This window comes from Chelonia mydas, chromosome 11, assembly GCF_015237465.2.
Source record: "Chelonia mydas isolate rCheMyd1 chromosome 11, rCheMyd1.pri.v2, whole genome shotgun sequence".
In the NCBI taxonomy this organism is placed as follows: domain Eukaryota; kingdom Metazoa; phylum Chordata; order Testudines; family Cheloniidae; genus Chelonia; species Chelonia mydas.
Window position 1 is genome coordinate 60,979,046 of NC_051251.2, and position 25,344 is coordinate 61,004,389.

General features: G+C 40.8%; 1 protein-coding gene across 4 annotated transcripts in view; it reads left to right on the forward strand.

Moving 5' to 3' along the window:
- Positions 1 to 25,344, forward strand: part of PARD3B (par-3 family cell polarity regulator beta) — a 616,262-nt gene that overhangs the window by 229,986 nt on the left and 360,932 nt on the right. For all 4 annotated transcript variants that reach the window (XM_037913130.2, XM_037913131.2, XM_037913132.2 and 1 more), the window contains one exon: positions 16,791 to 16,900. In XM_037913130.2, the coding sequence (XP_037769058.1) occupies positions 16,791 to 16,900 (110 nt within the window). The remainder of the gene's footprint in view (positions 1 to 16,790; positions 16,901 to 25,344) is intronic.

Sequence of the window (25,344 nt, forward strand, 5' to 3'; positions counted from 1 at the left end):
TAGCAACAGGTGAGGTTAAAAATGAGATTGGTTCAGGCAGGTGTTTGACCTGATTAAGGATAACTGGTACCCTGCCTTCACAAAGGGAAGTGGTTATTCTTGTCAATAATGGGCCCAGAACCTCCTTAGCCACGAGGAGGCAAGGGTCTCATTCAAGCTATGTGGAGCAAAACAGGATGAAACCCATCTGGAGACAACAGTTTGTTTGATCTGACATTCATGGTTTCATCCAAATAATCTTGGATACAATCTGTGTTTTCAGAAAAATCCATGGAAAATTTCTTATAGTAAGAAGCTTGATATTCTAATAAAGTTAAGGCAACTTGTTGGTGACATAAATGCAGACAAAAAATTATTTCCGTTCTCTCACCATCACACAGAAATGTGTAAATTTTCTATACCCAATTGATAGCACTTGGAGTGAGGTTTTTCACAACTAGCACTCTAGCCTCTTTCCTTGCCACTTCATTAACCATCGGTGTTCTATAACTGCTTGCCTACACGTGAAATTTGTTGCAGGATAACTTGAATTATGTAATGTTTAAGTGCCTTATTTCCACAACCACATTTTTTTGTTACAAATCATCTGGCTTTTTAATATGGGTTATTAAAGTGGGGTTATGAGATGTGGGATGAGTTTATCTGCAGCAGAGTAGAGGTGGATGTACCCCTACCCTGGAACAACTGTTGCACATCTGCCAAGACCTCCCACTGTTGTTCCACACAGTGTTTCTGGCTACCTGGGTTGGCCTGTCTGTTTACCTATGTGGGCTATACTGTTCCAGGGTCATCCTGACCAGATGTCACCACTCCGTTTAAATGCTTATGTGTAGCCAAGTGTTGCTCTTTGCAATTCCTGAAAGTGGAGAGTTTAGATACCTGTGTTATACTCCTATTTATTGATCAGGCATGCCTCATGCTTCATCATGGTCTGATGCAGAGGTCCTGGACTTCATTGCCCTTTGCAAGAGGAGCATGTACAGGCCCATCTAAATTATAGCCACTGGAATGCACAACTATAAAGCAGCAGTCTGAGTAAATGAAGGAAAGGGGATATAACTGGGACCCAAACCAGTGGCTCAGTGTGACAGCCTGTATTCCTATCATCACCTTTTTTAACAAAATGGTAGTGTATTTTGAAACAAAATATGCCTTGTAAGGTATTATTTGAAAACTCCTAATTCGCTGATCATTATTGTCCTGGTACAATATGTGTGGCAACATTGTATGTAAAGTTATAAGATTCTACTGTATGACATTAGTGAAAGATGATATAAGTCTGCAAAAATAGCAACAAACCAGAAACAAAAGGCAAACTGACACCTCAGCCAAGTGTCAGCAAGATCAAATAGATTATCACCTGGTCAACTGACCTCAGGTGGAGATGATTTTCAAAGAAAGCGAACTATAAGAATGGGGAACAGACACCCCAAAATATCTCTCCCTTCATCTCTACTCTTGGCATCGACAACACTTGAAGGACAAAGGAAGCATCATGGGACTGGGGAGGGATCCTGTCTGAAAGATTCAGCTAGTAACGCTGCTAGAATATGAGGTGAGAGAGACCTTTTGCTTTGAATTCATTTAGCTTGTTACATTAGATATTAATTGCGTTTTACCTTTGATTTTCTTGTAACCAATTCTGACCTTTATGCATCATTTTCTGTAGTCACTTAAAATCTATCTTTCTGTAGATAATAAACTTGTTTTATTGTTTTATCAAAACCAGTGTGCTTGGATTAAAGCGTTTGGGAAACTTCATTTGTGATAACAAGATCTGTGCATATCATTTCCTAATTATAAAATGACAGACTTCATATGAGCTTGTATTGTCCAGGAGGATGCTGGCGAGTACAAGATGTACATTTCTGGGGGAAAGTCTGGGGCTGGGAGTTTTCTGGTGTTGCCCTGCAGTGTAATTAATGAGTGGCTGGTTATAGCACTCATGCAGTATAGCTGTGAGCAATTTACATGCTGGAGGCTGTGTGTGGGCAGACCAGGAGTGGTTGCTCTCACAGCGAAGCAGTGTAAAAAGTCAGCCCTTGCTGGAGAATTGAGGGGGGACAGCTGTTTCACAGTCCAGATTGTACCCTGGGTAATGTGTCACTCAGTAAGGGAAAGAAGCTCAGTCTGGATTATAAGAATGTGAAGGATAATGATAGGGAGAGCTGTAAATTATATATATATATATTTATATATATAAAAAAGAGAAGTTCAAGGGTTGAAATTTTTATGAACTCTTGTGTGCATCCCAGGGGAGGGATAGAAAGACAGAGGAGTGGAGGCAGGGGTTCCTGGAACAAGACAAAGAGAAAAGGACAGGAAAATGGCTAGATCCTCACAGGCGCATCTGCTGAGGATGGTATTGACGCAGACGCTCCTCTGGGCTGTTTTCTGATCAAGGGCTGCACCGCAGCTCAGGCATCCCATGTAGCCTTCTACTTCTGAAATCTCCACATTCTAGGACACACCATTCACTGCAACAGTGCCCAGGAAAAGGGCCTTTTGGAGGCATTCTACACCACAGAACAACAAAGGAAAACAGGAGACAATGGACGTTCTCACCTACAAGAGAGAAGCTCTTCTATTGCCATTCCAGGATGCAGAGAGCAGTTTTAAGTGCCCTGTGTGCACACATTTGTGACCTCAGAAGTGCAAAATTGTTTTCACGCTACCCTTTACGACTTCTTAAGGTTTTGTTTTTTTCAATTTGCACATTATGTATGTGTAATAATATTTTTGTAGTGCTCTTAGAATGACTAGGGGAATGGCAAAGCCATGAATGTCTATAGAGACCATGGGAGAAGAAGTCCGACTTGTAATGACAGCAAACAGTCCAGAGTTTGTAAAGGTCCTGGTATCCTGTATCTTTCCAGACCACCGTGCATTAATAGTTCTGAACCTTCTGCAGTGATCAACCAGGTCTTGCTGCATCATGGAGAAATAGCCGTTTCTGATTCTGAACTCTGAGGCCTAGTGGGGGGGGGCGGGGCAGGCAAAGAATAGCCGTGTGTCCCCCCCTCAGTGACCCCAATGCAACTTGGGGACCCCAACAATGCCAAACCATTAATAAACTCCTGTGCATTGTCCAGCCTTATGGCCTTTATGGGACAGCACCTTGTAGACAAGAGTTCACTCTTCCTGGACAACAGCCTTGATGGTTGATTTGCTAACACCGAACTGGTTAGCTACTGACTGGTAGTGTTCAGCTGTGGCAAGCTTCCAGATGACGATGGACATTTGCTTCTCCGTGTTGAGGAGAGCTCTCTCATAGGTGTTCTGCTGCCGCAGCTCCCGGACAAACGCTGCATAGATTTCTGGGAAAGTGTCTTTTGATACCTTGCAGAACTGCCATCACTGCTGGTCATCCCAGGCTTTCATCATTATCCCATCCCACTAGTCAAGCCCCAAAACAGCAGTCCATCAAGTGAAACCGCTTCAGGAAAAGATGTAGGAAAAGTGTCATCTGCTCAACTTCAGCCTCCTCCTCAGGTGCCTTCATTGCCCTGGTTCTGACGTCATTGCACAACTTTAGATATGCTTGCAACAGCCTGTTGATATTTGATCACCATGAGGCTTGCAGCTCTTGCCAATGTTTCCTCCAGGCTGCCTGACAGTGCTTTAAAAATGGTGCTGGCTCGCAAACTCCGGATGGATGATGGGAGGAAAGGAGAGTAATCAGGGGAATTATTTAGTTTGAGCTGAAGCCACTGAGTTCCATTGCCTTCTGGGAGGAATACCACAATGCGCAGTGAGAAAAGTCCCAGCATTTATGAAGCACAATGACAGAGCAATGCACTATGGGATGTCTGACCAGAATGCTAAGTGTTGATTTTGAACCATCGCTGTGCTTTGTGGCTGCAATCATATGAGACAAATATATTTTACTTGCGAAATGATGTGATGTGTATGCATTGCTTGTGCAACAGGTGTTGCAGATCACATGACATAACATGGGTACACCAAACAAGAAGTTTCAAGTTTAGACAACTGCCTATGATCAGCAGTGATTCAAGGAAGAAGAATTGTCCCTCAGAGGCACCTGGAATTCAATTCAATCTATACACTTCCTCGGAGGAGCATTAAAAACAGCTGCTCCACAATAACAGAGGTGATCGTAGGCCTTGATATCAATCTGCATCTGGCAAATGTAGTGATTTAAACCAGGATCTATTCAAACTCCAAATTTTGGTCCTGAAGATAAGATCTCTTTTAAGCATGATACATTAGAGAGAAAAAAATTGTCTACAAGCAGCACAGTTATTGGTAATTCTTCTGTAAATGTGTAATGCCGTAAGATAAGGAGGCATTAACTTCTTTACATGCTGATATTTCAGTTCTGAAGTTTAAGGGTCTGGATTAACTGTACTACGGAAAATTTAACATCCAAGATTCTTGTACTAGTAGGTAAATGTGTGAACCCAAGATGATATATTTTAAAACTTTCAATCCCTTAATAGTTCTATGATGTGCCACTCTAAACAGTGAGAACCCCAAAGCAGTTTGGCTGTGGACATATAAAGCATAGGTGCAATTACTGTGTTTTAAAAAAAGGAATAAACGAAAATAAGTAGGTGTTTTATAATGTATGCGACAGGAAAAGATCATGCTGTTGAAGCTTCTTTGGGCATCCTTAAAACAATATATAAATAAAAGGCAGCATTTGTTAAAGCCTCTTTAAGATTTTACTTGCACTTGCTTTTTCCTAATATGAACCCCCCCCCCCCCACTTCACTTGATGGGGGTAGGGTTGCTTTATGAATTAATCCAAACTGGAGCATACAAAAGGGTTCATACTACAGAAAAGGATTTACTTCCATTTGGAGGATTGGATTGAGTCAATTGCCTGATTGTTTGTTTGCCTAGTTCCAGTCTGTTAATCTAATTCTTGTACCCATGAGAATTTAAACATCACGGTGATAGGCACTCTAAAAATACCTAGGACAGATAGTCAAACATCTTAAATTATATAGATAGCTGCTATTATTAGTAATTAAAATTGGCTTTAACTTAAAAAGTAGAGGCGCATTACATAAGAGAAAATGGCATAGCTTTGTAATGAGGCTAGCATGGACTGCCTACTGAGAGTTACATTTTAAGTACATGTTAGGACAAATGCACATTGCCTCAGGTGATACTAAGTAATGAGACTGAAGGCTGAGTGAATTTAACCATCCTAGTTAATATGTGCTGTCTTAAAATGCACTGACTGGCTGGAGTATCTCTTTGATTGTAACATGAAATTTCTGTAGAAAACTAAGGAAAATAGACCTATTTACTGGCTACTAACGGTATAATATGTCACAGACAATCAAACTGGAGTTCTAATTGTATCTCGGGTTCTTAGGATATTATATAAGTTGTAGTAATGTGCTTTCCTGGATTAAAAGAAAATCTTATTTTGTAATGCTTGCTTTGTTTACAGTGGCTAGGTTGATTCATTATAAAACCAGTTTAAAAAGCCAGTGTGAGCCCCGGTTTGAATGGTTGTTATTGTCTGTTTAGTACGCCAGATATTTTTCAGCCAATAATTATCCAACTACACTGAGGCTGCAATTTCAGACTTATACGGTGTTTTGTATTTTTGTATACATTCAACACTGGATAAAAGTTTTGAGATTTGAGCAAAGGCAGTTGTAAAATTTCTAGGGTTGTGTGTGAGAGAATTTTTGTTGCCTGCTGGAGAATATGTAATGCAGAGCGAGTCAAAAGAGTAGTTGTCATTGGAATGACCTCTCCAATTGACAATTTGATACACACTTGATGGGCAGCTTTTTCCCATCACAGTCAGCCTTTTAGTGTGCAGGAACAAAATTTGAAATTATGACTTTAATTTTGTAGATGGTTTATTACAAATCTCCTTTCATCCAGTTTATGGTACTCAATCCAAGCATGTATGCTTACTTCTATAGTCATTTTTCCTTTTTATTTGAACAAACCAAGGCATAGGCGCCGACTCCATGGGTGCTCTGGGGCTCAAGCCAGCACCAAAAACAAGTAGGGGGGGCTCAGCACTCACCAGCCACAGCTGTTTGGCAGGGCTGCTGATCAGCTGCTTGTGGGAGGGCGGAGAGCTGTGCGGGGGCAGGGGGCTAAGAGGGTGCGCGCTTCGGGGCAGGGGGTAGAGCGGGATGGGAAGAGGCGAAACAAGGGCAGGGATATTGGGCGGGGGGAAGAGGTGGGGGGAGGACGGGATCTGGGGGAAAGGGAGCAGTGGGGGTGGAGCACCCACTGGGAAAAATAAAAGTCTGCGCCTATGAACCAAGACACAATGTATTAGAGAGTTAAGACCTGCTAACATGATTTAACCATAGTATTGGTATTTTGTACATTTAACATTACTTCTCTGGGCTGTTTCATCCCAAACTAGTTGTGTAGCCACTTGGTTGTATTCACAATAACCAACAACGATAAAACTCACTTTCAAATTCACCATATGTGATTTGATATTCACCTATCCAGCACTGTGTTTATGTGGTGGAGGTGGACAAATGCCACAGTGGACCAATACAGGAACTGGCTAATGATCTCTTCTGGGGACAAGGCCACACAACACCTACCTGCAACACCAAGCCTAGAGGAAATAAAAAGGGAGGAATCGGATTTCAGAGTTGATGCAGAGTGAAACTAGACATTCTGCTGAGTAGTCGAGAGCAAAGAACTCTAAGGGTATGTCTACACTGGCAGAGTTACCGCACTGCTCGGAGAGCGCTGAAGGGAAACCGCTATTGTGTGTTCACACTGTCAGCTGCCTGCGCAACAGCGTGTTCACACTTGCGGCACTTGCAGCGGTATTCAGAGCGGTGCACTCTGGGCAGCTAGCCCACCGAGCACCTCTTCCTCTTCTGCCGCTAAGAGTTGTGAGAAGACGGAGGGGGTCGCGGGGCATCCTGGGTCCTGTCCCAATGCCCCATGATGCATTGCTTTGTATCCCAGCAATTGCTGTACTTTCGTCCACATTTGGCGCCATCTTTCAACGGTTTGTGTACTGCGCGCTCTGCCTCTTCAGGCTGCAGGAATGGATCCCGCACTGGTGACCAGTATTCTGCTCGCTCTCACTAACGCGCCACGAGTGGCAGAGGGGTTATTCCTTAAACTACGAAGGCAAGAGGAGTTCGACATTAATCTCGCCACGCGTAGTAGCTACGACACAAGATTGCTTGTGGCGTTCACGGAGGTGCTGACCACAATGGAATGCCACTTTTGGGCTCAGGAAACAAGCACTGAGTGGTGGGATCACATCGTGATGCACGTCTGGGATGACAAGCAGTGGCTGCAGAACTTTTGGATGAGGAAAGCCACATTCCTGGGACTGTGCGATGAGCTCGCCCCAGCCCTGCAGCTCAAGGACACGAGAATGAGAGCTGCCCTGCCATTGGAGAAGCGCGTGGCGATTTCACAGTGGAAGCTGGCCACTCCAGACTGCTACCAATTGGTCGCTAACCAGTTTGGAGTGGGAAAGTCGACCATTGGACTTGTGTTGGCAGAAGTGTGCAGGGCCTTAATCGCATCCTGCTCTGAAAGACTGAGACTCTGGGCAACGTACGTGACATTGTGGATCGCTTTGCACAAATGGGCTTCCCTAACTGCAGAGGGTGATAGATGGCACCCATATTCCAATTCTGGCACCAGACCACCTAGCCACTGAGTACATTAATCAGAAGGGCATTTCTCAATGGTTCTGCAGGCGCTTGTGGATCACCATGGGTGTTTCACGGACATTAACCCAGGTTGGTCCGGAAAGGTGCATGACGCACGCATCTTTCTGAACACTGGCCTGGTCAGGAAGCTTCAAGCAGGGACTTTCTTCCTGGACCAGAAGATCACCATAGGGGAATTCAAAATGCATTGTGATCCTGGAAGACCCTGCCAACCCGTTAATGCCGTGGCTTATGAAGCCATACATGGGGCAACTTGACAGCAGCAAGGAGCAGCTCAACAACAGGCTGAGCAAGTGCAGAATGACTGTTTGTGCTTTTGGCCATTTAAAGGCCCAATGGCACTCCAGGGCTTTGTTCTGGGGTGCCATGTTCTCCTTTCGGTCCCTCTTCTCGCTGTCCCTCCACTCCTTCAATTCTTATTTTTTGGCCACGGAATGCATCATGATCTCACGCAGAAAGTCCTCTCTAGTTCTTCGTGGCTGCTTTCTAATTCTGTGCAGCTGTTCAGCCAGCAATAACAAAGCGGGAGGCTGGGCTCCCATGGTCATATCTGGGAAGCCAAAATGCAACATTTTACGGAAGCAGTATTGTTTGTAACACACAGACCACTGATTCAGTGATTTGAAACACAGCCGCTATTCACATACATGTCACTAACTGGCTGACCCCAGGCAAACACACATGAGCCACAAGACCCCCAAAATGGTGAGTAACCGCAGGGGCAGGGGAAATCAGTGTTCCAGGACCATACTGTACACTGGGCACGTGGCTCTTGGGGAAAGCCAGCATTGTAGGGGGTGCTTTATAATCATTACTGTCCCCACATCTTCCACAGGCCGTGTTCATTATGGAAGATATCTTGCTGCTGAGGGTGAGCAGAGAATCAAGGGAGGGTCTTCTCCAAGCCTGTGCATTCCGCCCTGGCCCTTATGTGGCTCACCTGTGTACAACAATGTTGAAGGAGAAGGCTTGGAATAGACTGTTGTTTTATTGCTCACTTATGTTCTCTAAAGTCAGACACCAAGAAAAGTGTTGAGTTTGAGCCTACACAGAGCATGTGAGTTGTGTCTTAGAGCAGAGGGGAAAGTAACCTGTTTAGTGTATGCATTCATATCTCATAAAAACATTTAATGAACTTTTTTCTGAAATAAAAATAAAGTAGTGCTTCAATGTATTCTGTATGGAGATGTTTCCTCTGACGTATTTATCCAAATGTTTCAGTTATGAATTGGGCTCAAATAGCAGAACTACTCTCCTCTATTTTCCATAATGTAATTAATTTAAAATCTACATGTAAAAAGGGCTGTGGTTTATAACATATGCTTGTTTCAACTATTATTTCAGTTTAAAAAAAATTCTTTCCAAAACATAAGGGTTAGTGGAAAATGTATTGTTAACAGTGAATCTCTGTAGATACTAATCCTTTGGCAATGTGGTGCTAGATAAATTGAATATGATGGATCTACATTAGTTGAAACTAGATAATACACAGTTTACTTTAAGGGAGAAAGATTGCAGGGTGTTTTCTTATCAGCTTTGTCAAAGTTTAAATATATAATAATAATGTTGACACAGCCAAGTGTACATTAGAGCATTTAACATCCAATAGGATGCTGAATTTTTGGTTCTACATTAAAACTATAGAGTAAGCGGAAAATCCCTGCATTAATTGAGGTTATAAAATATGGTCACACGGGGGCATTTGCAATTTTAGAGGTACATTTGAATTTGTCATCTGGAATTTGTGAATCTCACAGAAGATGAGATAATACTTTCAGTTCTTGAACATAAGTTTGGGGGGTTTACAATACCACCAAATACTTTACCTGCAAACAATAGTGTATCAAGATAATCTGATTACTTGACCTGCCCAGAAAAGGATGTTGTGTTTTGGCATTCAAAGAAAGAACTGCATTGTGTATCTGATCTTACATGGATTGTTATAATAAATATTCAAAGCCAACGCCACAGCATAAGTAGAATAATATAGAAACATAAGGTATAAAAGGAGAGTAAGGAGGGGGAATTCTCCACCCCCTTAAATAAGACTCAATAAACCAACAAGATCACTTTGTTCCTTAATTGAGGTAAGGCAAAAGATGATAGAACTGCCTGTCTTTATTTAAAAAAAAAAAGTGTCCAATTATCTAAACTAGTTCTGCACTGTATGGAAAAAGAATGATGGTGCTCAGTATGTATTATCCGTGTTCTCAGGGGGGATAGTAGTGAATACATTCAAGATAGGTATGTGTAATGGGCACACGCCATGCTTTTACTGAATGTATTATCAAGGTACCATTATCTATGTGTACTGTACAGTTAGGTTTGGAAGGATTCAGTTTTTATTGGTAACTGTTGGTAAACATCGATTTCATCACACAAACACACCTACCTATGAAAACATATTTCCATCAGTAATAATCAAAATTTACAGATAGGCAAAGTAAGAAAAATGCTGCTTGAGAATTTATAAAAATTTTATGTAAAGATATTTACTTTGTATATGTTAAAAATTTGTTGTAACAGTTATAAAGCTTTAACTTTTTGAATCTCAGCATTTACCGTCATTAAATAATTGTCTAACCTTTACCCCATAAGTTTGGGGAACTGTGAAAATTTAAATAGATGAAAATCTAAAAACAGCTTTAAAATAAACATGGATCTTATCCATCAAAATTATAAAAAAAAACATTGAATTCTTCCAAGCCTATGTACATCCTTATTACAGTTCTTTAATTCTTGTTAGCTTTCTCAAACGGATTTTTAAGTGTATCATGTAAAGTGACAGTAGACCCTTGATTTCCACACTATTTGTCTCTTTCACAGGGTAGTAGCCAGTGACTTAGTAGGAAAGTATTTTTATGAAATACCTGAAACAGTAAATGACATACCAAAATAGTATCTGGTTTTCCCATGGCTGGCCATTTAATTGCAGAAAACAAATGGCCATGGCTTTATTTATTGCAATAAGATAAGCTTAAATAAATGCCACTCACTGGGTTCTGATTACTTTCTGTGGCTTTGTTCGCATGCTACTTAGCTGGGAAATAGTTTTTCAGATACAACTGATCCTAGCATATGATCGAGGTCCCCAAACTGTGGGGCGCGCTCCCCTTGGGAGGTGCAGAGGAATGTCCAGGGGGTGCAGTGGGGCCTGGGCCAGCCCCCACGGGAGGTGGGATGGGAGCACCACCCAGCCCCTCCCCACCCCCAGCTCTGCTCTGCCCTGGCCCTGCCCCCAGCCACGTCCCCAGCCCTGCACCTGTCCCCATCCCCAGCCTCGGTGCAGCTCGTTCCTGCCCCCAGCTTGTTCCTGGCCCAGGGCCAAGGCTGGGGGTGGGGCTGGGAGCAGACCACACCTGGCCCCGGGCCCAGTTTCCAGCCCCGGGCCCAGCTTCCAGCCCCGGGCCCACCCGCAGCTGCAGCCCCTCCCAGCCCCTGCTCCAGAGGGGTGCGGGGGCATGGACAGGGTAAGGAGAGGTGCAACCCACAAAAGATTGGGGACCACTGGCATATGATGCATGGACAGTGTGTGGCACTGAACTGTTAGGACTATAGTTATCACACACGCACACACACACGCGCGCTTCAGATTCTTTACCACTTACGTGTACTGTAGCTTTGCTTGATCTTTAACCTTTTATTCCGTGAAATGAAGAAGAAAATGGAACACAGCCAGTACAGCAATCAGGTTTTGACTGTTTTTTCTTAGGTTCATAATCAAGGCTAAAACTGTAAACTTTTATGGGAGCTATTCTTATTACTGGACCAAATGATCCAGGCCATAGAGGCAGCAAAAGTATAAATGATGTATCTTCCTCTAGTTTAAGTATGGTTTGTGAACCATGAGAAAATGCAGTTTGAGAGAGTGGGAACCACAGAATTGACTGGGTTTATTTCTCTGTTGCAAGTTTCCTTTCTCATTTTGTTGGATTCAGTTTGAGATTGATGATGTTCACCAATCTTTATAATGTTGGGACTGGTTGATGAGAGTTCAGTGGGAAATTTGCCCAAGTAAGTAGAAATATAAGCTAAATGTTGAGTTGATACAAATTGGTGATATGCTTAGTGTATGAAAGGAAGAAAACAAAGTAGTAACTGCAATAGTAATGGAGTAGTCGTAGAGCTGGGTGGGAATGTTCTGCCAAAAAACTCTATAGAGTTGGAAAATGCTGATTCGTCAAACTGAAACTATTTGCAGGAAATGGTTGGCTTTAACAAATCTCCCAATTTGACATAAAAAAAAAAATCATTTAAATGTCCCGTTGTGATATTTTCGAAGCCAAGTGTTGTTTTTTGGTTCAAAAGACTTTTTTTTTGTTTTGGAATTTCATGCCAAGAAAGGTAAACATTTTTAAAAGGTCAAAATTAAATGAAATGTTTCAGAATTATCAAAACAAAAATGTTTTAATTCACACAATCCAAATTTTTTTTGGATTATCGGTTTGTGAAAAATTTTGAGATTTTTTTTGACTCTTTGTCCCAATTCAGGACTGGAAAAATGTTTGATATCTTGAAAATTTTTGCAGAATGGGAAAACCATTTCCCTCCCAGTTCTTAAGCAATGGGCCTATTAGACTGTTATGACATGAGTCATGAGCCAGATGGCACTGTTACAAAGTGTTTTTATTTAAGATGGGAGCACATATGAGAGCACCACTCAACCATTGAAGGAATCCTTTGTATTGTTAGTTTTTTTGATGGAGTTTCTTTTTGGGGGTAGCTGTTGCAAGCAGCAGGAAAGTTTGCCTTCTGCCTTAATATCACCAATTCTTGAGGGCAGAGCTGTTCCTGGAGAACCTAGCACTGGTGTCTGAGCTGAGATTTCTGAAGTATTTTAATGGGAAGAGGTCTCAAAAACAGAAGCTGTGGCTTGAGTAGAGTAGGGGAGACCACCTCGCAGCAGCTGAAAAGTTAAGGGAAAGGTAGAATAACAAACACACATTGATTCATCCTATTAGCCAAGAAGCTCTTGGATGAAAGAGAGAATGCCCCTTCTCCCAGCAGTCTTGGGAGAGTAGAAACTTCAAATATGTAAGTTACTATCCAGAGACTGATATGGAAGATGGAGCCCCTGAGCAAGGGTCCAGCTACAGCAACTTGGTAGGGACACTAGCACCTTCTACTTTCACAGCACTTAGGTTTAAAGGGGGTGGTGTTGGCTCCTTTATGTGTGCATTGTTTTTGGACAGTAGGCCAGCCCATCTTTTGTGCATGTCTTTTGACTGATAGGTCATCTAGCTATTAATTTTCAGATAAACTTTCTAAGGCTTGTATGTGATTAGATAAGTGGGAGGGGTGGCTGAAATCCAACAGAAAAGCGAGAGACAGAAGTAATAACAGAAAACAGCCAGTTAAAATATGGGGGTAGGAAAGCGCGTACAATATAGGAAAAGATATGAGAAGATGATGGGATGACAAGGAAAAGACGAAGCAGTCACAGAAACCAATACAAAAAAGGGAAACGTTTTTAAATTGCAGGAGGTGTGGTTTTGGAAGGGGGCGTGACCTAGGGGGCTGGGGCTGATGTTTTTCTCCCCTACTAATAGGTGTTGGGTAAATTCTTCCCTCCCTGCAAATCTTGATTTGTGACCCTGAGAGGAGGGAGTCATGAGGTTGGGATAGTGGCCTTTAAAGTATAATTGTGTTTTTAGCTTTCCTTTTAAAAAGTGTTTTGGGTGGAGTTAGAGTAAGAATCACTGAGTTTTGGAAGATACGAACAAAAATACCAATCTGACACTAGCCTTGGTAGTTTAGAGATTATAGATCTTTCTTCTATGGTGTTTGCATTACATGAAAAGGGAATGGGCAATTATAAGACACCAACTGATTCAATTTTAATGTCTCAAGAGTTGTTTTGAAATCATTACGGAAGAGAAGAGAAAAAAGAAATTGTAGATAGCTCTTTCGAAACTGCCTGTTCCTACAAGGAAAAATTTTCTTTTAAAGAATAGGTAGCATATCTGAGCAATCAAGAAGTTGCTTGTTTGTTCAAGTCTGAGTGCTTTGAAGCTGTTGGCTTGTCTATAAAATAAATGTTTCACACATAATTTTATCAAGACCATTAGTTAATCTACAGTTAGGTTTCAGCTGGCATTTCCATTATGAATCCCAAGTTTCAGGTGTAATATTTCACTGTCATCTAACAAACTATCAATATACAAATGATCAACCACCATATTTTTATCATTCAGATAATTATCTAGTTAACTACTGTTGTGGTTCTTGAGGTTTAATATATTTTTGAATCCAGATCCGCTATTTTACTGAGTGAGAGTTAATGCCCCAATGAGTGACTAGATGAGTGACCTTATGTCCTGCAGGATTCCAGATTGTTGACTGGCGGGGCTTGCTAACAATAGTTTCACTTTGAATAGCCTGACAACAAAGTTACCGCTACACAGCCAAATAATACTTGTAGAGAGAGTAAGAGAGAAAATGAGACATAGGCAAAGGAGGAAGATAATTTCAGCTGAGATTTGAAACAAATTGAGTCAGTGGGGCAAAGTGACATAGTAAGGTTAGTCCCGACATCCAAAGCTTTTGAGGAGAGCGCGGTATGCTCACGATGGTGAGACTGAATGAAGGGACAAAGAGGTTAATGCTGGGTCACCAAGAAAGGGTATGAAGAGAGACTGGGTCAATGAGAGAAGCTGAAGTATATATATGGAGGGCTTTTTAAAAAAAGAGAGCTAGTTTGACTTGGCAGTGAAGTTGTCTGAAGATGGGAGGGATGTGGACATTCATACTTCTCTGCACATGGGAGGAGGCAGGCAATTGCATTTGGCACATGATACAGGTTAGCTGTCATTTGGAGAGGCCACAGAAAAGGTACTGCAGTAGTTGAAGTGAGAGGAAATTAAGACATGAGAGATGTGGGAGATTGAGAGACTATCAGAGTCCAGGATGATGCCAGGGTTACGGACCGTGCCGTTAAATGGAAGGTTAAAATCAGGGGAGATGAGAGTTTTTATGTAAGATTGAGGATGTTTCTTATGCCCACTACAAGCTCTTTTATTTTGAGATGTCTAGCTAAAGGAAGTTGAGATGAAGATGTAGTTTGATTTAGTTTGTAGAAGATGTAGTTTGTAGTTTGAAGGCAGGCAGAGAAAGTGGATGGATTAGAGTTGGAGGTCAAAATTTGTACACGTAATATCGTTGGTATTAAAATATGAGTTAAGGGGAAAAATAAAGACAGGATGACCAAAAAGGTAAATGTGCCTGTGGATAAAATAGAGCAGTGTTCTGAAATTTATGCAGTGCAATAGAAGAGGGGTCTTGAAACATACGTGGACTTGTCATTGAAGGTAGGTAGGAATTAAACGTTCACAGGAAAGAAACAAACATAGAGTCTGTCCAAAAGGACTGAATTGGCCAATTGCAGTAACTATGCTTAGGTCAAGGTTAGATGAGGAAGGAAAAGTAACTTTCATAAGCAGAAAGGTGTGTGACTAATTTTGTGGAATCAAGCAGATTCTGTGCTATTGATAGACCTGAAATTGATCCAGAATGTTACTGTCAAAGGTGTCTAGAGAGAGGAGGAAAGCCTACTGTCTCAAGCACTAGGTATCTGGCTGGTGAATCTTGCCCATATGCTCAGGGTTTAGCTGATCGCCATATTTGGGGTCGGGAAGGAGTTTTCCTCCAGGGCAGATTGGAAGAGGCCCTGGAGGTTTTTCACCTTCCTCGGTAGCATGGGGCATGGGTCACTTGCTGGAGAATTCTCTGCTCCTTGAAGTCTTTAAACCACGATTTGAGGACTTCAATAGCTCAGACATAGTGAGAGGTTTTTCGCAGGAGTGGGCGGGTGAGATTCTGTGGCCTGCATTGTGCAGGAGGTCGGACTAGATGATCATAATGGTTCCTTCTAACCTTAGATTTATGAATCTATTTGAGATATGACAGGTTAATGAAAAGTGGTAAAGTTACAGGACAGATGTGAACAGGATGTTTGGAATAAACATCCGTTCAGATGGAATTTAATGTCACAAAAATATGTGTACTGATATCACCTTGGTCTTCCAGGGTAACCCCAGATAGAGTGCACTGGCAGTCATAAAGGCGTGAATAACTTTGGTGAGATCCAAATCAGAGAGAAGTGGCTGCAATAGGTGAGCCAAGTGCGTGCATAGATAGATAAACTGCATTTGACCACAGATGCTACCTTAGAATCCAGGCACAAGTCAGGGATCAAGAAGAACTGCCAAGGCTGTGAAACTTGTTGACAGAGGGACTAGGCATGCTCAGTAATGTGGAACAGATACTGCTACTACTACAATAGATGTAGATGTTTGCTTCTGCCTAACACCACCACCTCTGTTTTGTCTGGACTGTGTGAGCCTCAGGCCCCTCCTGAGTCAGGCATTGGGAAAGCAGAAAGATTTAAGACTTGTGGAAAAGAGACTTAGAAAAGTAAATTATTTCTCTGCTTGTGGCATTGCAGCCCAAATGGCCTCACATGCATGTTGAATAGGGGACTATAATCTTTCAGAGCATTGCATAAAAGGCTTGAGACAGATGAGTAATTGCCCATACTGCTTTGGGATACCTTTGATGAGAGGAGAGAACTACTGGAATGTGATCCTGAGATCCCATTTTACTAAGCTAGTGTCTGTAGTAAAACAATAAAATAAAAGCTGGCCTGAGACATGAAAGGCTGTTGGTACATCTGAAAATGTCAGCCTGGACACCTAACCACTATTTATCACTAGAAACTAACAAAACTAGCAGAGTCTTTGTACCCTACGGGATTATTCCTTAAAGTGGGCATATGGTTTGCATATTGGAATGTGGTTATACATATGGCCATAAAGCCCTGCAGTGGTTATTTTATTGGTTTTGAAAGAATGTCACTTACCCCTGTTTTCCAGCATTTTTTTATTTTAGCGTATGTTTGGTCAATTTAGCGTTGCCATTGTGGAGGATTGTGCAGCTGGGTCTACGGCTTTTGTCATGTCTACATGTCAGTGGATAATAAATGACAGAATGCTATCAGATCTAATAATTTACAGGCACCTATTGAAAAAATTAGATTATGTGAAAAAGTAAGCTGTACGTCTTCTGAATTAGATTGCACAGAGCTTTACCCTGAAGCTCTTTTGACTCTTGACCTTTTATTTTGTCTTTTAGGCACACCGCTGCTAGTGAGGAGGAGCAGTGACCCAGCGCTGGGCCCACCTGTTGGCTTCCACCCAGGTGCTGCACACCCGACCGACAATAGTCTGAAATCCGTTGTGGCTGTAAGTATCATGTCATTTATGTTTTTAAGAAGGGTGAAATTGTTTTTACTGGCCTATATATATATATATATATATATATATATATAGCTTTGCTTTGTGAACTAAATTAATTTGTCCTTGAAAAAGGGGTGTCCAGCTCATTCTGTGGAGAGGGCTGAATTCTATTTACGCTCTGTTAGATAGAGTATAATTTTTGGATTATATAATATCCTTAATTCACAGTGAATCTCTTCTCTTATTAGTGGGAGATTTAAGTAAAGAGTGTGACTAGACTGACTTCTGTGCAGTAGCTGAACTTTTAGTAATTATCCTCATTCATTATTTGTTCAATACCATATAGTCCAATTCAGCGTCACTCAGTGGCAAAATTCTCTTTTTTAGGACCATCGCTGTTTGTATCCTTTGTTTATTTTTCTTCATCCTCCTTTCTTTCTTTCCTCCTGCAGCATCCAGTCACCATTCTCCGAGGCCTTCACTTCCACCCACGTCCTGATTTTACAGACTATTTAATTGCTGATCACTTTAATGTTGATATAGCTGTTCTCATTAGGCATTAGTGCTAACATACAAATAAGATGGCAAGGGAGTTTATACCTCACAGGACCATTGTTTCAGGCTGTGTGCAGTTTCATGAAAGCACCACAGTTCAGTTACAGTTGGGTCACGTTTGGAAGGTTTTATTTGCAAATGTAAGGTAAAAAACTAAGACTAGATTCTGCAGAATTTGAATGTCAGATGGGTCATATAAACATATCATGCAGGAGAGAGAGAGAGTCTGTGGGCTTGGTTTTTGCTCAAAAAGCTCAATGCGCCTGATTCGGCACTCCTTTACTTTCTTTATATGCTGGTGTAACTAATGAGTTACAGTTATATAACTGAAATGACGGAGTAGAGAGTCAGAATACAGATGTAGTAATGCTATGTATACTAGTCTTAATTTGGCAAATGCTGCAGAATAACACTGTATTATCTCTTTTACTGGATATTATTTAGCTGTCCATCGATCCTGTTCATGACTCACTCTTTTTACATCCTATTTTCTCATATGCATCCTAGTTTATAGAATTGTTGTGTTGATTATTTGCAAAGTAGTATGGTTAGTGTGTGCCAGAGATCCTCATGTGTATAACATCTTATTCAACACTCTACAAGGTCAATGTCCTAATTCAGTTTTCAGTTCTGTTTAAGCTGAGAGTTAGATTTTCCTTGTCAGATGCCCATTGCCAACAACAGTGAATTAAAAAGGGTCAACTTTAGGTGACACACAAGAATTCTCAGTGCTTTAAAACACCTGGTTTTGTTTGAGTCCTTGAGTGGCCTGCAAAATATGTACAGTGATACATAGTACCATCTGCACTATAGATAGTTGTCAGGGGCAAGCTGGTAGTTCTGGCAGCTGAGTAGGGGCAGTCATCGCTTTTGGCACATGCGGAGCCGTGGGAGACCATTTTAGATTGTGAGGTAAGCACATTTTTGAATATTTCTGTTAAAATGACCATCAATGAAATATTTGAAAATGTTAGGATTCAAATGATCATCTTTTGGGTTGAAGATTTAACACCCAGTTGAGGTGAATGGAGCAGCTCACACCCCTCAACTATTCTGTAGACTCAGAAAGGGTTTAACTCTACCGTACCTCGCTATATCGCTCAGGGCTGTGAAAAATCTCTGGTACGTACTTAGGTTGATCTAACTCCCACTGTAGATGTAGCTAGTCAATGGAAGTATTCTTCTGCTTCTCGGTGAATTTACTGGAGTGACAGAACCCCCCCCCCCCCCCAGTGGTATAGCTGGAGCTGTGCTGCTGTGGCGCTTGTAATGTAGCCATACCTCTGTCCGTTCATATTGTCAGGGTTTTCTTTGCAACCATGAGGGCTAGAAAGATATATTTTTTTAAAAACTTAAAGGTGAGATTCAGGGGTAAAGCTTTGCAGCAAATGTGAATTTCATGGCATTAAAGAATACATGGGACTCCTACTTCCCCTCTTTCTATGGATGGGAGAGGCAGAATGGTAAAGTGACTTGAATCAGGTCACACAAGATGCCTCTGTGCCTCAAACACAGGACAATCACTCCCATTGTGCAATGAGAAAAACCAAACACCTAAGAATAGTGGGGAAGGGCATCAGATTTTTGAATATCATCTAATTATTGCTTAAAATCTCTTCTGGTGTCAAGAAGACAGAGAGGATAAAGGTAACTGTTTTGTGATATAAAAAATGTTCTGGTATAGTACTTAGTGCAGCCTCTTTTTGTTGCAGCAGCACGAACAAACCCCATTCCTAGCATTTGCATAGTTAATAGTGCTGATGCACAGGAGATGCTTTGTCAAAAAAGTTATTGAATTAAAAATAGTTATTAGCTAAAGATTGTTTTAGAACACAGGGAGAAAAAAACCAATCTATGGCAAACTAAAAAATGCAGTATCAAAAACTTACTTTGAACATCTATAAGATCTTTCAAATGTATGCTTAAAATTATTTTAACAAAAATTACATTGTTCTGTCTTCTGCTGTTGGAAATCCAAATGATCTCTTCCCCCCCCCCCCCCCCATGTAACATTAATTTAATTTAAATTACCTTCATGAATGCAGAGTCAAAGGTAAGTTACATCTGGTTATCCCTAACAGATGATGCCAAATTAGAACACCTGTGTGTAATGCAAATAAGTATACATGTTCATGGCGCAGCTGACTTTCCTTAAAGCTTTACATTTATAATTGTGGTTGACTTTTATAATTAGCTTGGTTTATGCTGACATTTGGACTAAGAGTAGAGAGAAATAAAAGTTAGTGTAGAATATATAGTTCAAAAAGTTGTATTCATTTGTTATATGGATATGTATTTCCTAACACAACATTCTGTCTGTTAGTACTGTTATATTGGCATACAAATATATTTCCAGAACTTGAGAGGTGTATTATCATCTGAGTCCCAATGGAAGTGAACACTGATTTGGCTTACAAAGGATACAAACAGATGTGAGAGGATATTAAAGAAAATAAAATAACTAAGGTTGTCAAGTTTCAGAGTAACAGCCGTGTTAGTCTGTATTCGCAAAAAGAAAAGGAGTACTTGTGGCACCTTAGAGACTAACCAATTTATTTGAGCATCAAATAAATTGGTTAGTCTCTAAGGTGCCACAAGTACTCCTTTTTTTTAAGGTTGTCAATTAATCTCAGTTAACTCACACGAGTAACTCAAATAAATTAATTGCGATTAATTGCAGTTTTAATCACATAGTTAAACAATAGAATACTAATTGGAATTTATTAAATATTTTGATGTTTTTGTATTCTTTCAAAGATATTGATTTAAATTACAATACAGAATACAAAGTATACAGTGCTCACTTTATATTATTTTTATTACAAATATTTGCAGTGTAAAAATGATAAACAAAATTAGTATTTTTCCGTTCACTTCATACAAGTACTGTAATGCAATCTCTTTACTGTGAACCTGCAACTTACAAATGTAGGGGTTTTTTTGTTACATACTGCACTCAAAAACAAAATAATGTAAAACTTTAGAGCCTACAAGTCCACTCTGTCCTACTTCTTGTTCAGCCAATCCCTAAGACAAACAAGTTTGTTTACATTTACAGGAGATAATGCTGCCTGCTTCTTATTTACAATGTCATCAGAAAGTGAGAACAGGCATTTGCATGGCACTTTTATAGCAGGCATTGCAAGGTATATACCTGCCGATATGCTAAACATTCATATGCCCCTTTGTGCTTCAGCCACCATTCCAGAGGACTTGTATTAGGTGAATTGAAAAATACTATTTCTTTTGTTTTTTGTAGTGCAAATATTTGTAATAAAAAATAAATATAAAGTGAGCACTGTACACTTTGTATAGTGTTTTGTAATTGAAAACAATATATTTGAAAATGTAGAAATCATCCAAAAATGTTTACAGGTATTCTACAGTATTATTGTTGAACATTGTGATTAATCGCGATTAATTTTTTTAATCGCTGGACAGCCCTAAAACTAATACACATTCAGTAATTTAATAAAAGGAAGTTCTATCTTGGAGTTCTGGTGACAAATCACATGACAAGCTCCATGTTTGCTGTTTATATTGCCCGCAGGACCTAAATGGAAGTATTTGTATTACATGGTTGTTTGTCTGTAACACATATATAGAAATGAGTAAATCACAATATGTGATAACTGAAAGACTATTACAACTAATATTTAAGCAAGAAGTAATCACATAGGTTACAACAACTTAATCTAAAATATATTTTTCTTGAAATTCACAAGCTGCAGGTCAGAAGCTTCTATGTGATATCACATAAATATCACTGATGTTAAGTGTCCTAACTTTCAAAGAGATGCCAACAGATATGTTAATATAAATTGTTGGAAGTGGTAGTAAAGGAATACTGAATATGTGTGAGTTTGCAATAGAATGCCTCAATGTGGGTATGGATTACATTTGGTGTAGCCAGTAGGCTTTACAGCGGTGGTGGCCAACCTGCGGCCCACGGTCCACACGCAGCCTGTCAGGGTAATCTGCTGGCAGGCTGCCAGACAGTTTGTTTACATTTGCACAATTGCCCACAGCTCCCAGTGGCTAGGGTTTGCTGTTCTGGCTAATCTGAAATCATTCTAAAAATATTGATGGATGAAATGTTCCAACCAAAGTCTGAATCCAAAATCATAACCCCATGGTATCTGGCATAAGATATCATAGTTTGATAAACCCACAAACAAGGTTCACTTTGAGAAATCCTGGCCCCAGTGAAATTAATGGGAGTTTTTCCATTGACTTGAGTGACACCAGGATTCCACCCACAGTGAACTCTCTGGCCTGATCTGGGGGCACATTATGACTTCCTTTATGTTGTCTTGGTCCCTGAGAAGACGTTTAGCTGACCTCTGAGTTAATCAATGGGCTGCTTGAATTGCATTTAATCCATATTTTAAAGATTAAGGAGTCAGATCAATTTAAGAGCTGCTCCCGTGGCTCAACCTAGTCTCAATTTTTTGCTAAACATGTCAAAACTGGTTTCATTTTATATATTGTGGACATGTAATTTGCCATTTTGGATAAGGTTCATATTTAATCGGAACCTTTTCATGTTTCAAGCCCTTGTTAAAAAGGGTCAAAACCTCCTCCAGTTCTTCCACCGTTAACTGTGATTTTATCAGCCTTTGTGATCAAGTGTCTGAAGATTAGCATAAAGCCTGTGTGTATGTGTGTGTGTGTGTGTGCACCAGCCCAACTCAATTATTTGTTCCCTTTACATATACTTCTATATAGATGTGTAAACACAGATATAAATTAATGCTGCAATTCAAAGCTTTTATTTGAGGTAAAGATTTATCAATAGTTTTTTCCAAAATAAAAAGACATAAATATGGTAAGAAAAAATGGGCAAATACTATGTTGTTTAATCTCATTATTTAAAAGCACTGCAGGACAGGAAAGGTCTTTTTGACGCAATGATTTTAATAATAGCTGTAGACTTTGTAAATCCAGCAGTTCAAGCTGGATTCTGATAAGACTAGAGCTAGGAGCCTGCATTGCAATGAGGCTTTTTCATATAGCTTTGTTTTTAAAAGATGAAACCTCTGTCCAATATGTTTAGCGGGGCCAAACATTTACTCATGCTGGTCAGTTCAGGCAGTTTTAATTTCTGGTGTCTTTGTACATGATAGAATTTAAAGCTGAAATTCTTCCACGACTCCAGGAACTGTGGCTTTAGGAAAGACACTAAATATCATGAGTCTTGTAATAAAATTGCAAGAGTTGGCAACACTGGCAGGGTCGTACGCTTGATTTATTTCATGAAAGAAGGGAGAGGGAGGATCATATTTTGAGGATTTGTGCAATCAACTGTGAGTGACACCTCACTTTACGATTACAAATGGGACAAGGACATAATGCCTTCCACTTCCCTGTTCTTCCCGGGTCAAGAAGGAGCCTAGAAGGGCCCAATGGGGTATCTGAGGTTCCCTTTGCCTTGCACCCCCAATAGGGAAACCAAGGTTAAAAAGGACAGTGGGGCATATGAGCCTCAGAGGGGGAAAGCCAAGCACAGGCAGCCCAGTAGAGCCTGGGTGTCCATGGACCCCACTGAGTGCCAAACCCAAGGAGTTCAGAGACCATGTGTAATTGTATTTTCAACTGCTACAAATTCTGCTGTAAGTGGCATCTCCTGTAGGCTGAGCCTATTGCATGGACAGAGTTTGAAAGCATATCACTAAGTTTTTTCACCTGCAATCTGCCTTCTGATCAGATATGACAGTATTAGAGACATAGATGGAAAGTAAGCAAAAGTGGGGGATATCTTTTTTGTGTAAACTGTGTTTTGAATGCCAGTCTGTTTTCTGCCAGGAAATCTAGTGGGGTGCTTATACTTATGTATGAAAGAAATGCAGCCAGGAACATTTCTTATTTCTTAGATCCCACCTTCCCTGGTACAACAACAAACAAAAAACTAAGTGGAACAATTGAATTGGGACAATCTGACACACAAAGCCTGGATCTGTGTGACCTGGGTCTGCAAACTGGTGTTTCCAACCCCGTGCTTGAGCGTCCATTAGTGTCATAAATACTAATTTCATTTCATAAAGCACCCTTTCACGTTATTGTACAGGTCTGTTAAAAAAGAGTACCAATTGTAGCAGCTAAAATAACACTGCACAAACATTTTACGAAATCCTAATACCCACTGATTGTGTGACACCTCCCGCTCTTCCCAATTCGCATGGGCTCCAGGATGAAGAGAACAGGGCTCATGGGTGCTGGGTTCACAGGAAGGGAGCAGGACCTCTCACGTGCAGGCGGAGCCCCCAGGCAGGCAGCAGACCAGAGGGTTCAGAGTGAGGCACTCACGAGTCCACCAGCACTTTGAGGTCTGTGTCAGTCTGGTGCAGCAGGAAGTTGATGACAATGCTCTGCAGCCTCCTCCAGGGTTGGGGGAGGCCAGGTCGAGGCAAGGTCACCCCCAGCTGGGACCAGCTGCTTTACTTAGACTCCAGCTGTACATTATGCTATGGGGGAAGCAGCACATCACTTGGGCAGGAACCATGTGAGGCCCAGCTCCTTGCCCCAGGAGCAGCTCTGATTCCCTCTGCCCCAACCCCATGCTGAGTGGAGCTCTGGTTATGCTCCAGCATCACTATGTCCCTGGCCAAAAGACAGGCTACTGAAACTTCCCGGTGCATTCCCATGCCTCATAGTTTGAGAACCCCTGCTGTATTGTAATCCTCCAAGAGAAACCCTCCGAGGTACCCAAGAAACATGGTAGAACACTTTCTTAGGCAGGACAGTAAGGTTGGTATGAGTATAGAGGAGGCAAGATTCTGGTACACTGAAGTACTGCAGCACCCAGTCCTCTCCACAGAGAATGGCAAGGTTATTAGAAGTTTATAAGACATGAAAAAATTTCAGTATCAAGTTCTCCTATTTAACTGCTACTCTTGAAACATTTGCCATTGCAGTGTACAGAATATTTTGGGGAGGTTTAAAAGATTTTTCTGTCACTCAGAAGGTAGAGAATTTCTTCTCTGAACTGCTCATGTGTTTTAAAATAGAGTTCTGATTTAGATGAATCCCATTTTTAAAGTAGCAACACTGTGTGTGCATGTGTGTGTGTTTATGCTGTGGAAACATATATAGAATACTTATAATCAGTGTGAGAGCTTGTCAGTGTACTGTGTTTGATGTCTGATTAGATGATCATAGGGACATCTGGAGTGAGTTAGTTTTGAAGTTGTTGGCGTGAGGCACTGCAGAAGCCAAAGCTGTCTGGCAGTTTTAAACCACAAAAAATGCTACTTTTAAAAGAATCTTTGATAAAGCATAGCATGCAACTAGCTGAGGACTGTCAAGTTAACAAAAGCTGCTCTTTCTTCCTGATTTTTCTCTTGTTTCCCAATCCTGTACTAGTTTTCCTTCTACCTTTATTGTGCAGTGTGCTATGGTATATGTACTAAAAGGAAACCATATGTACTTCAGAAGAAAGGCCAGGAGATTTTAAAAATTATGTTCAAATATTCAACAAGATTTCAGTACAACGAATTGATTAATTGAAAAAGGAGGTGAAAGTGTCCTGTGCTAGGGATGGGGGGTAGGCGGAGCCATGCTTTTAGTTCTTTGTGATTGCTTGCACTATTTGAACATCAGATTTTACTGTTTTTTCTATGCTTTTGAGTACCAACTAGGGATTAGTGGAGATAAAAAGGCAAAAATAAATACATTTACATATGTTTCCTATTTGGAATGGGCAGCTAGACCTTTTTGTGATATTTAATAAAAGCTAGTAATTAACGGTTGCTATTTTAGTAAAATTATTAAAGTAATGTATATGTTTACTCACACTTTAAATGTATACATCCAGTAGAAGCAACAGGCATTATCCATCATGAACATGCTACTTTCCATACTTTGAGAGTTCCCAATGCGAGAAACATAGTTGGTTT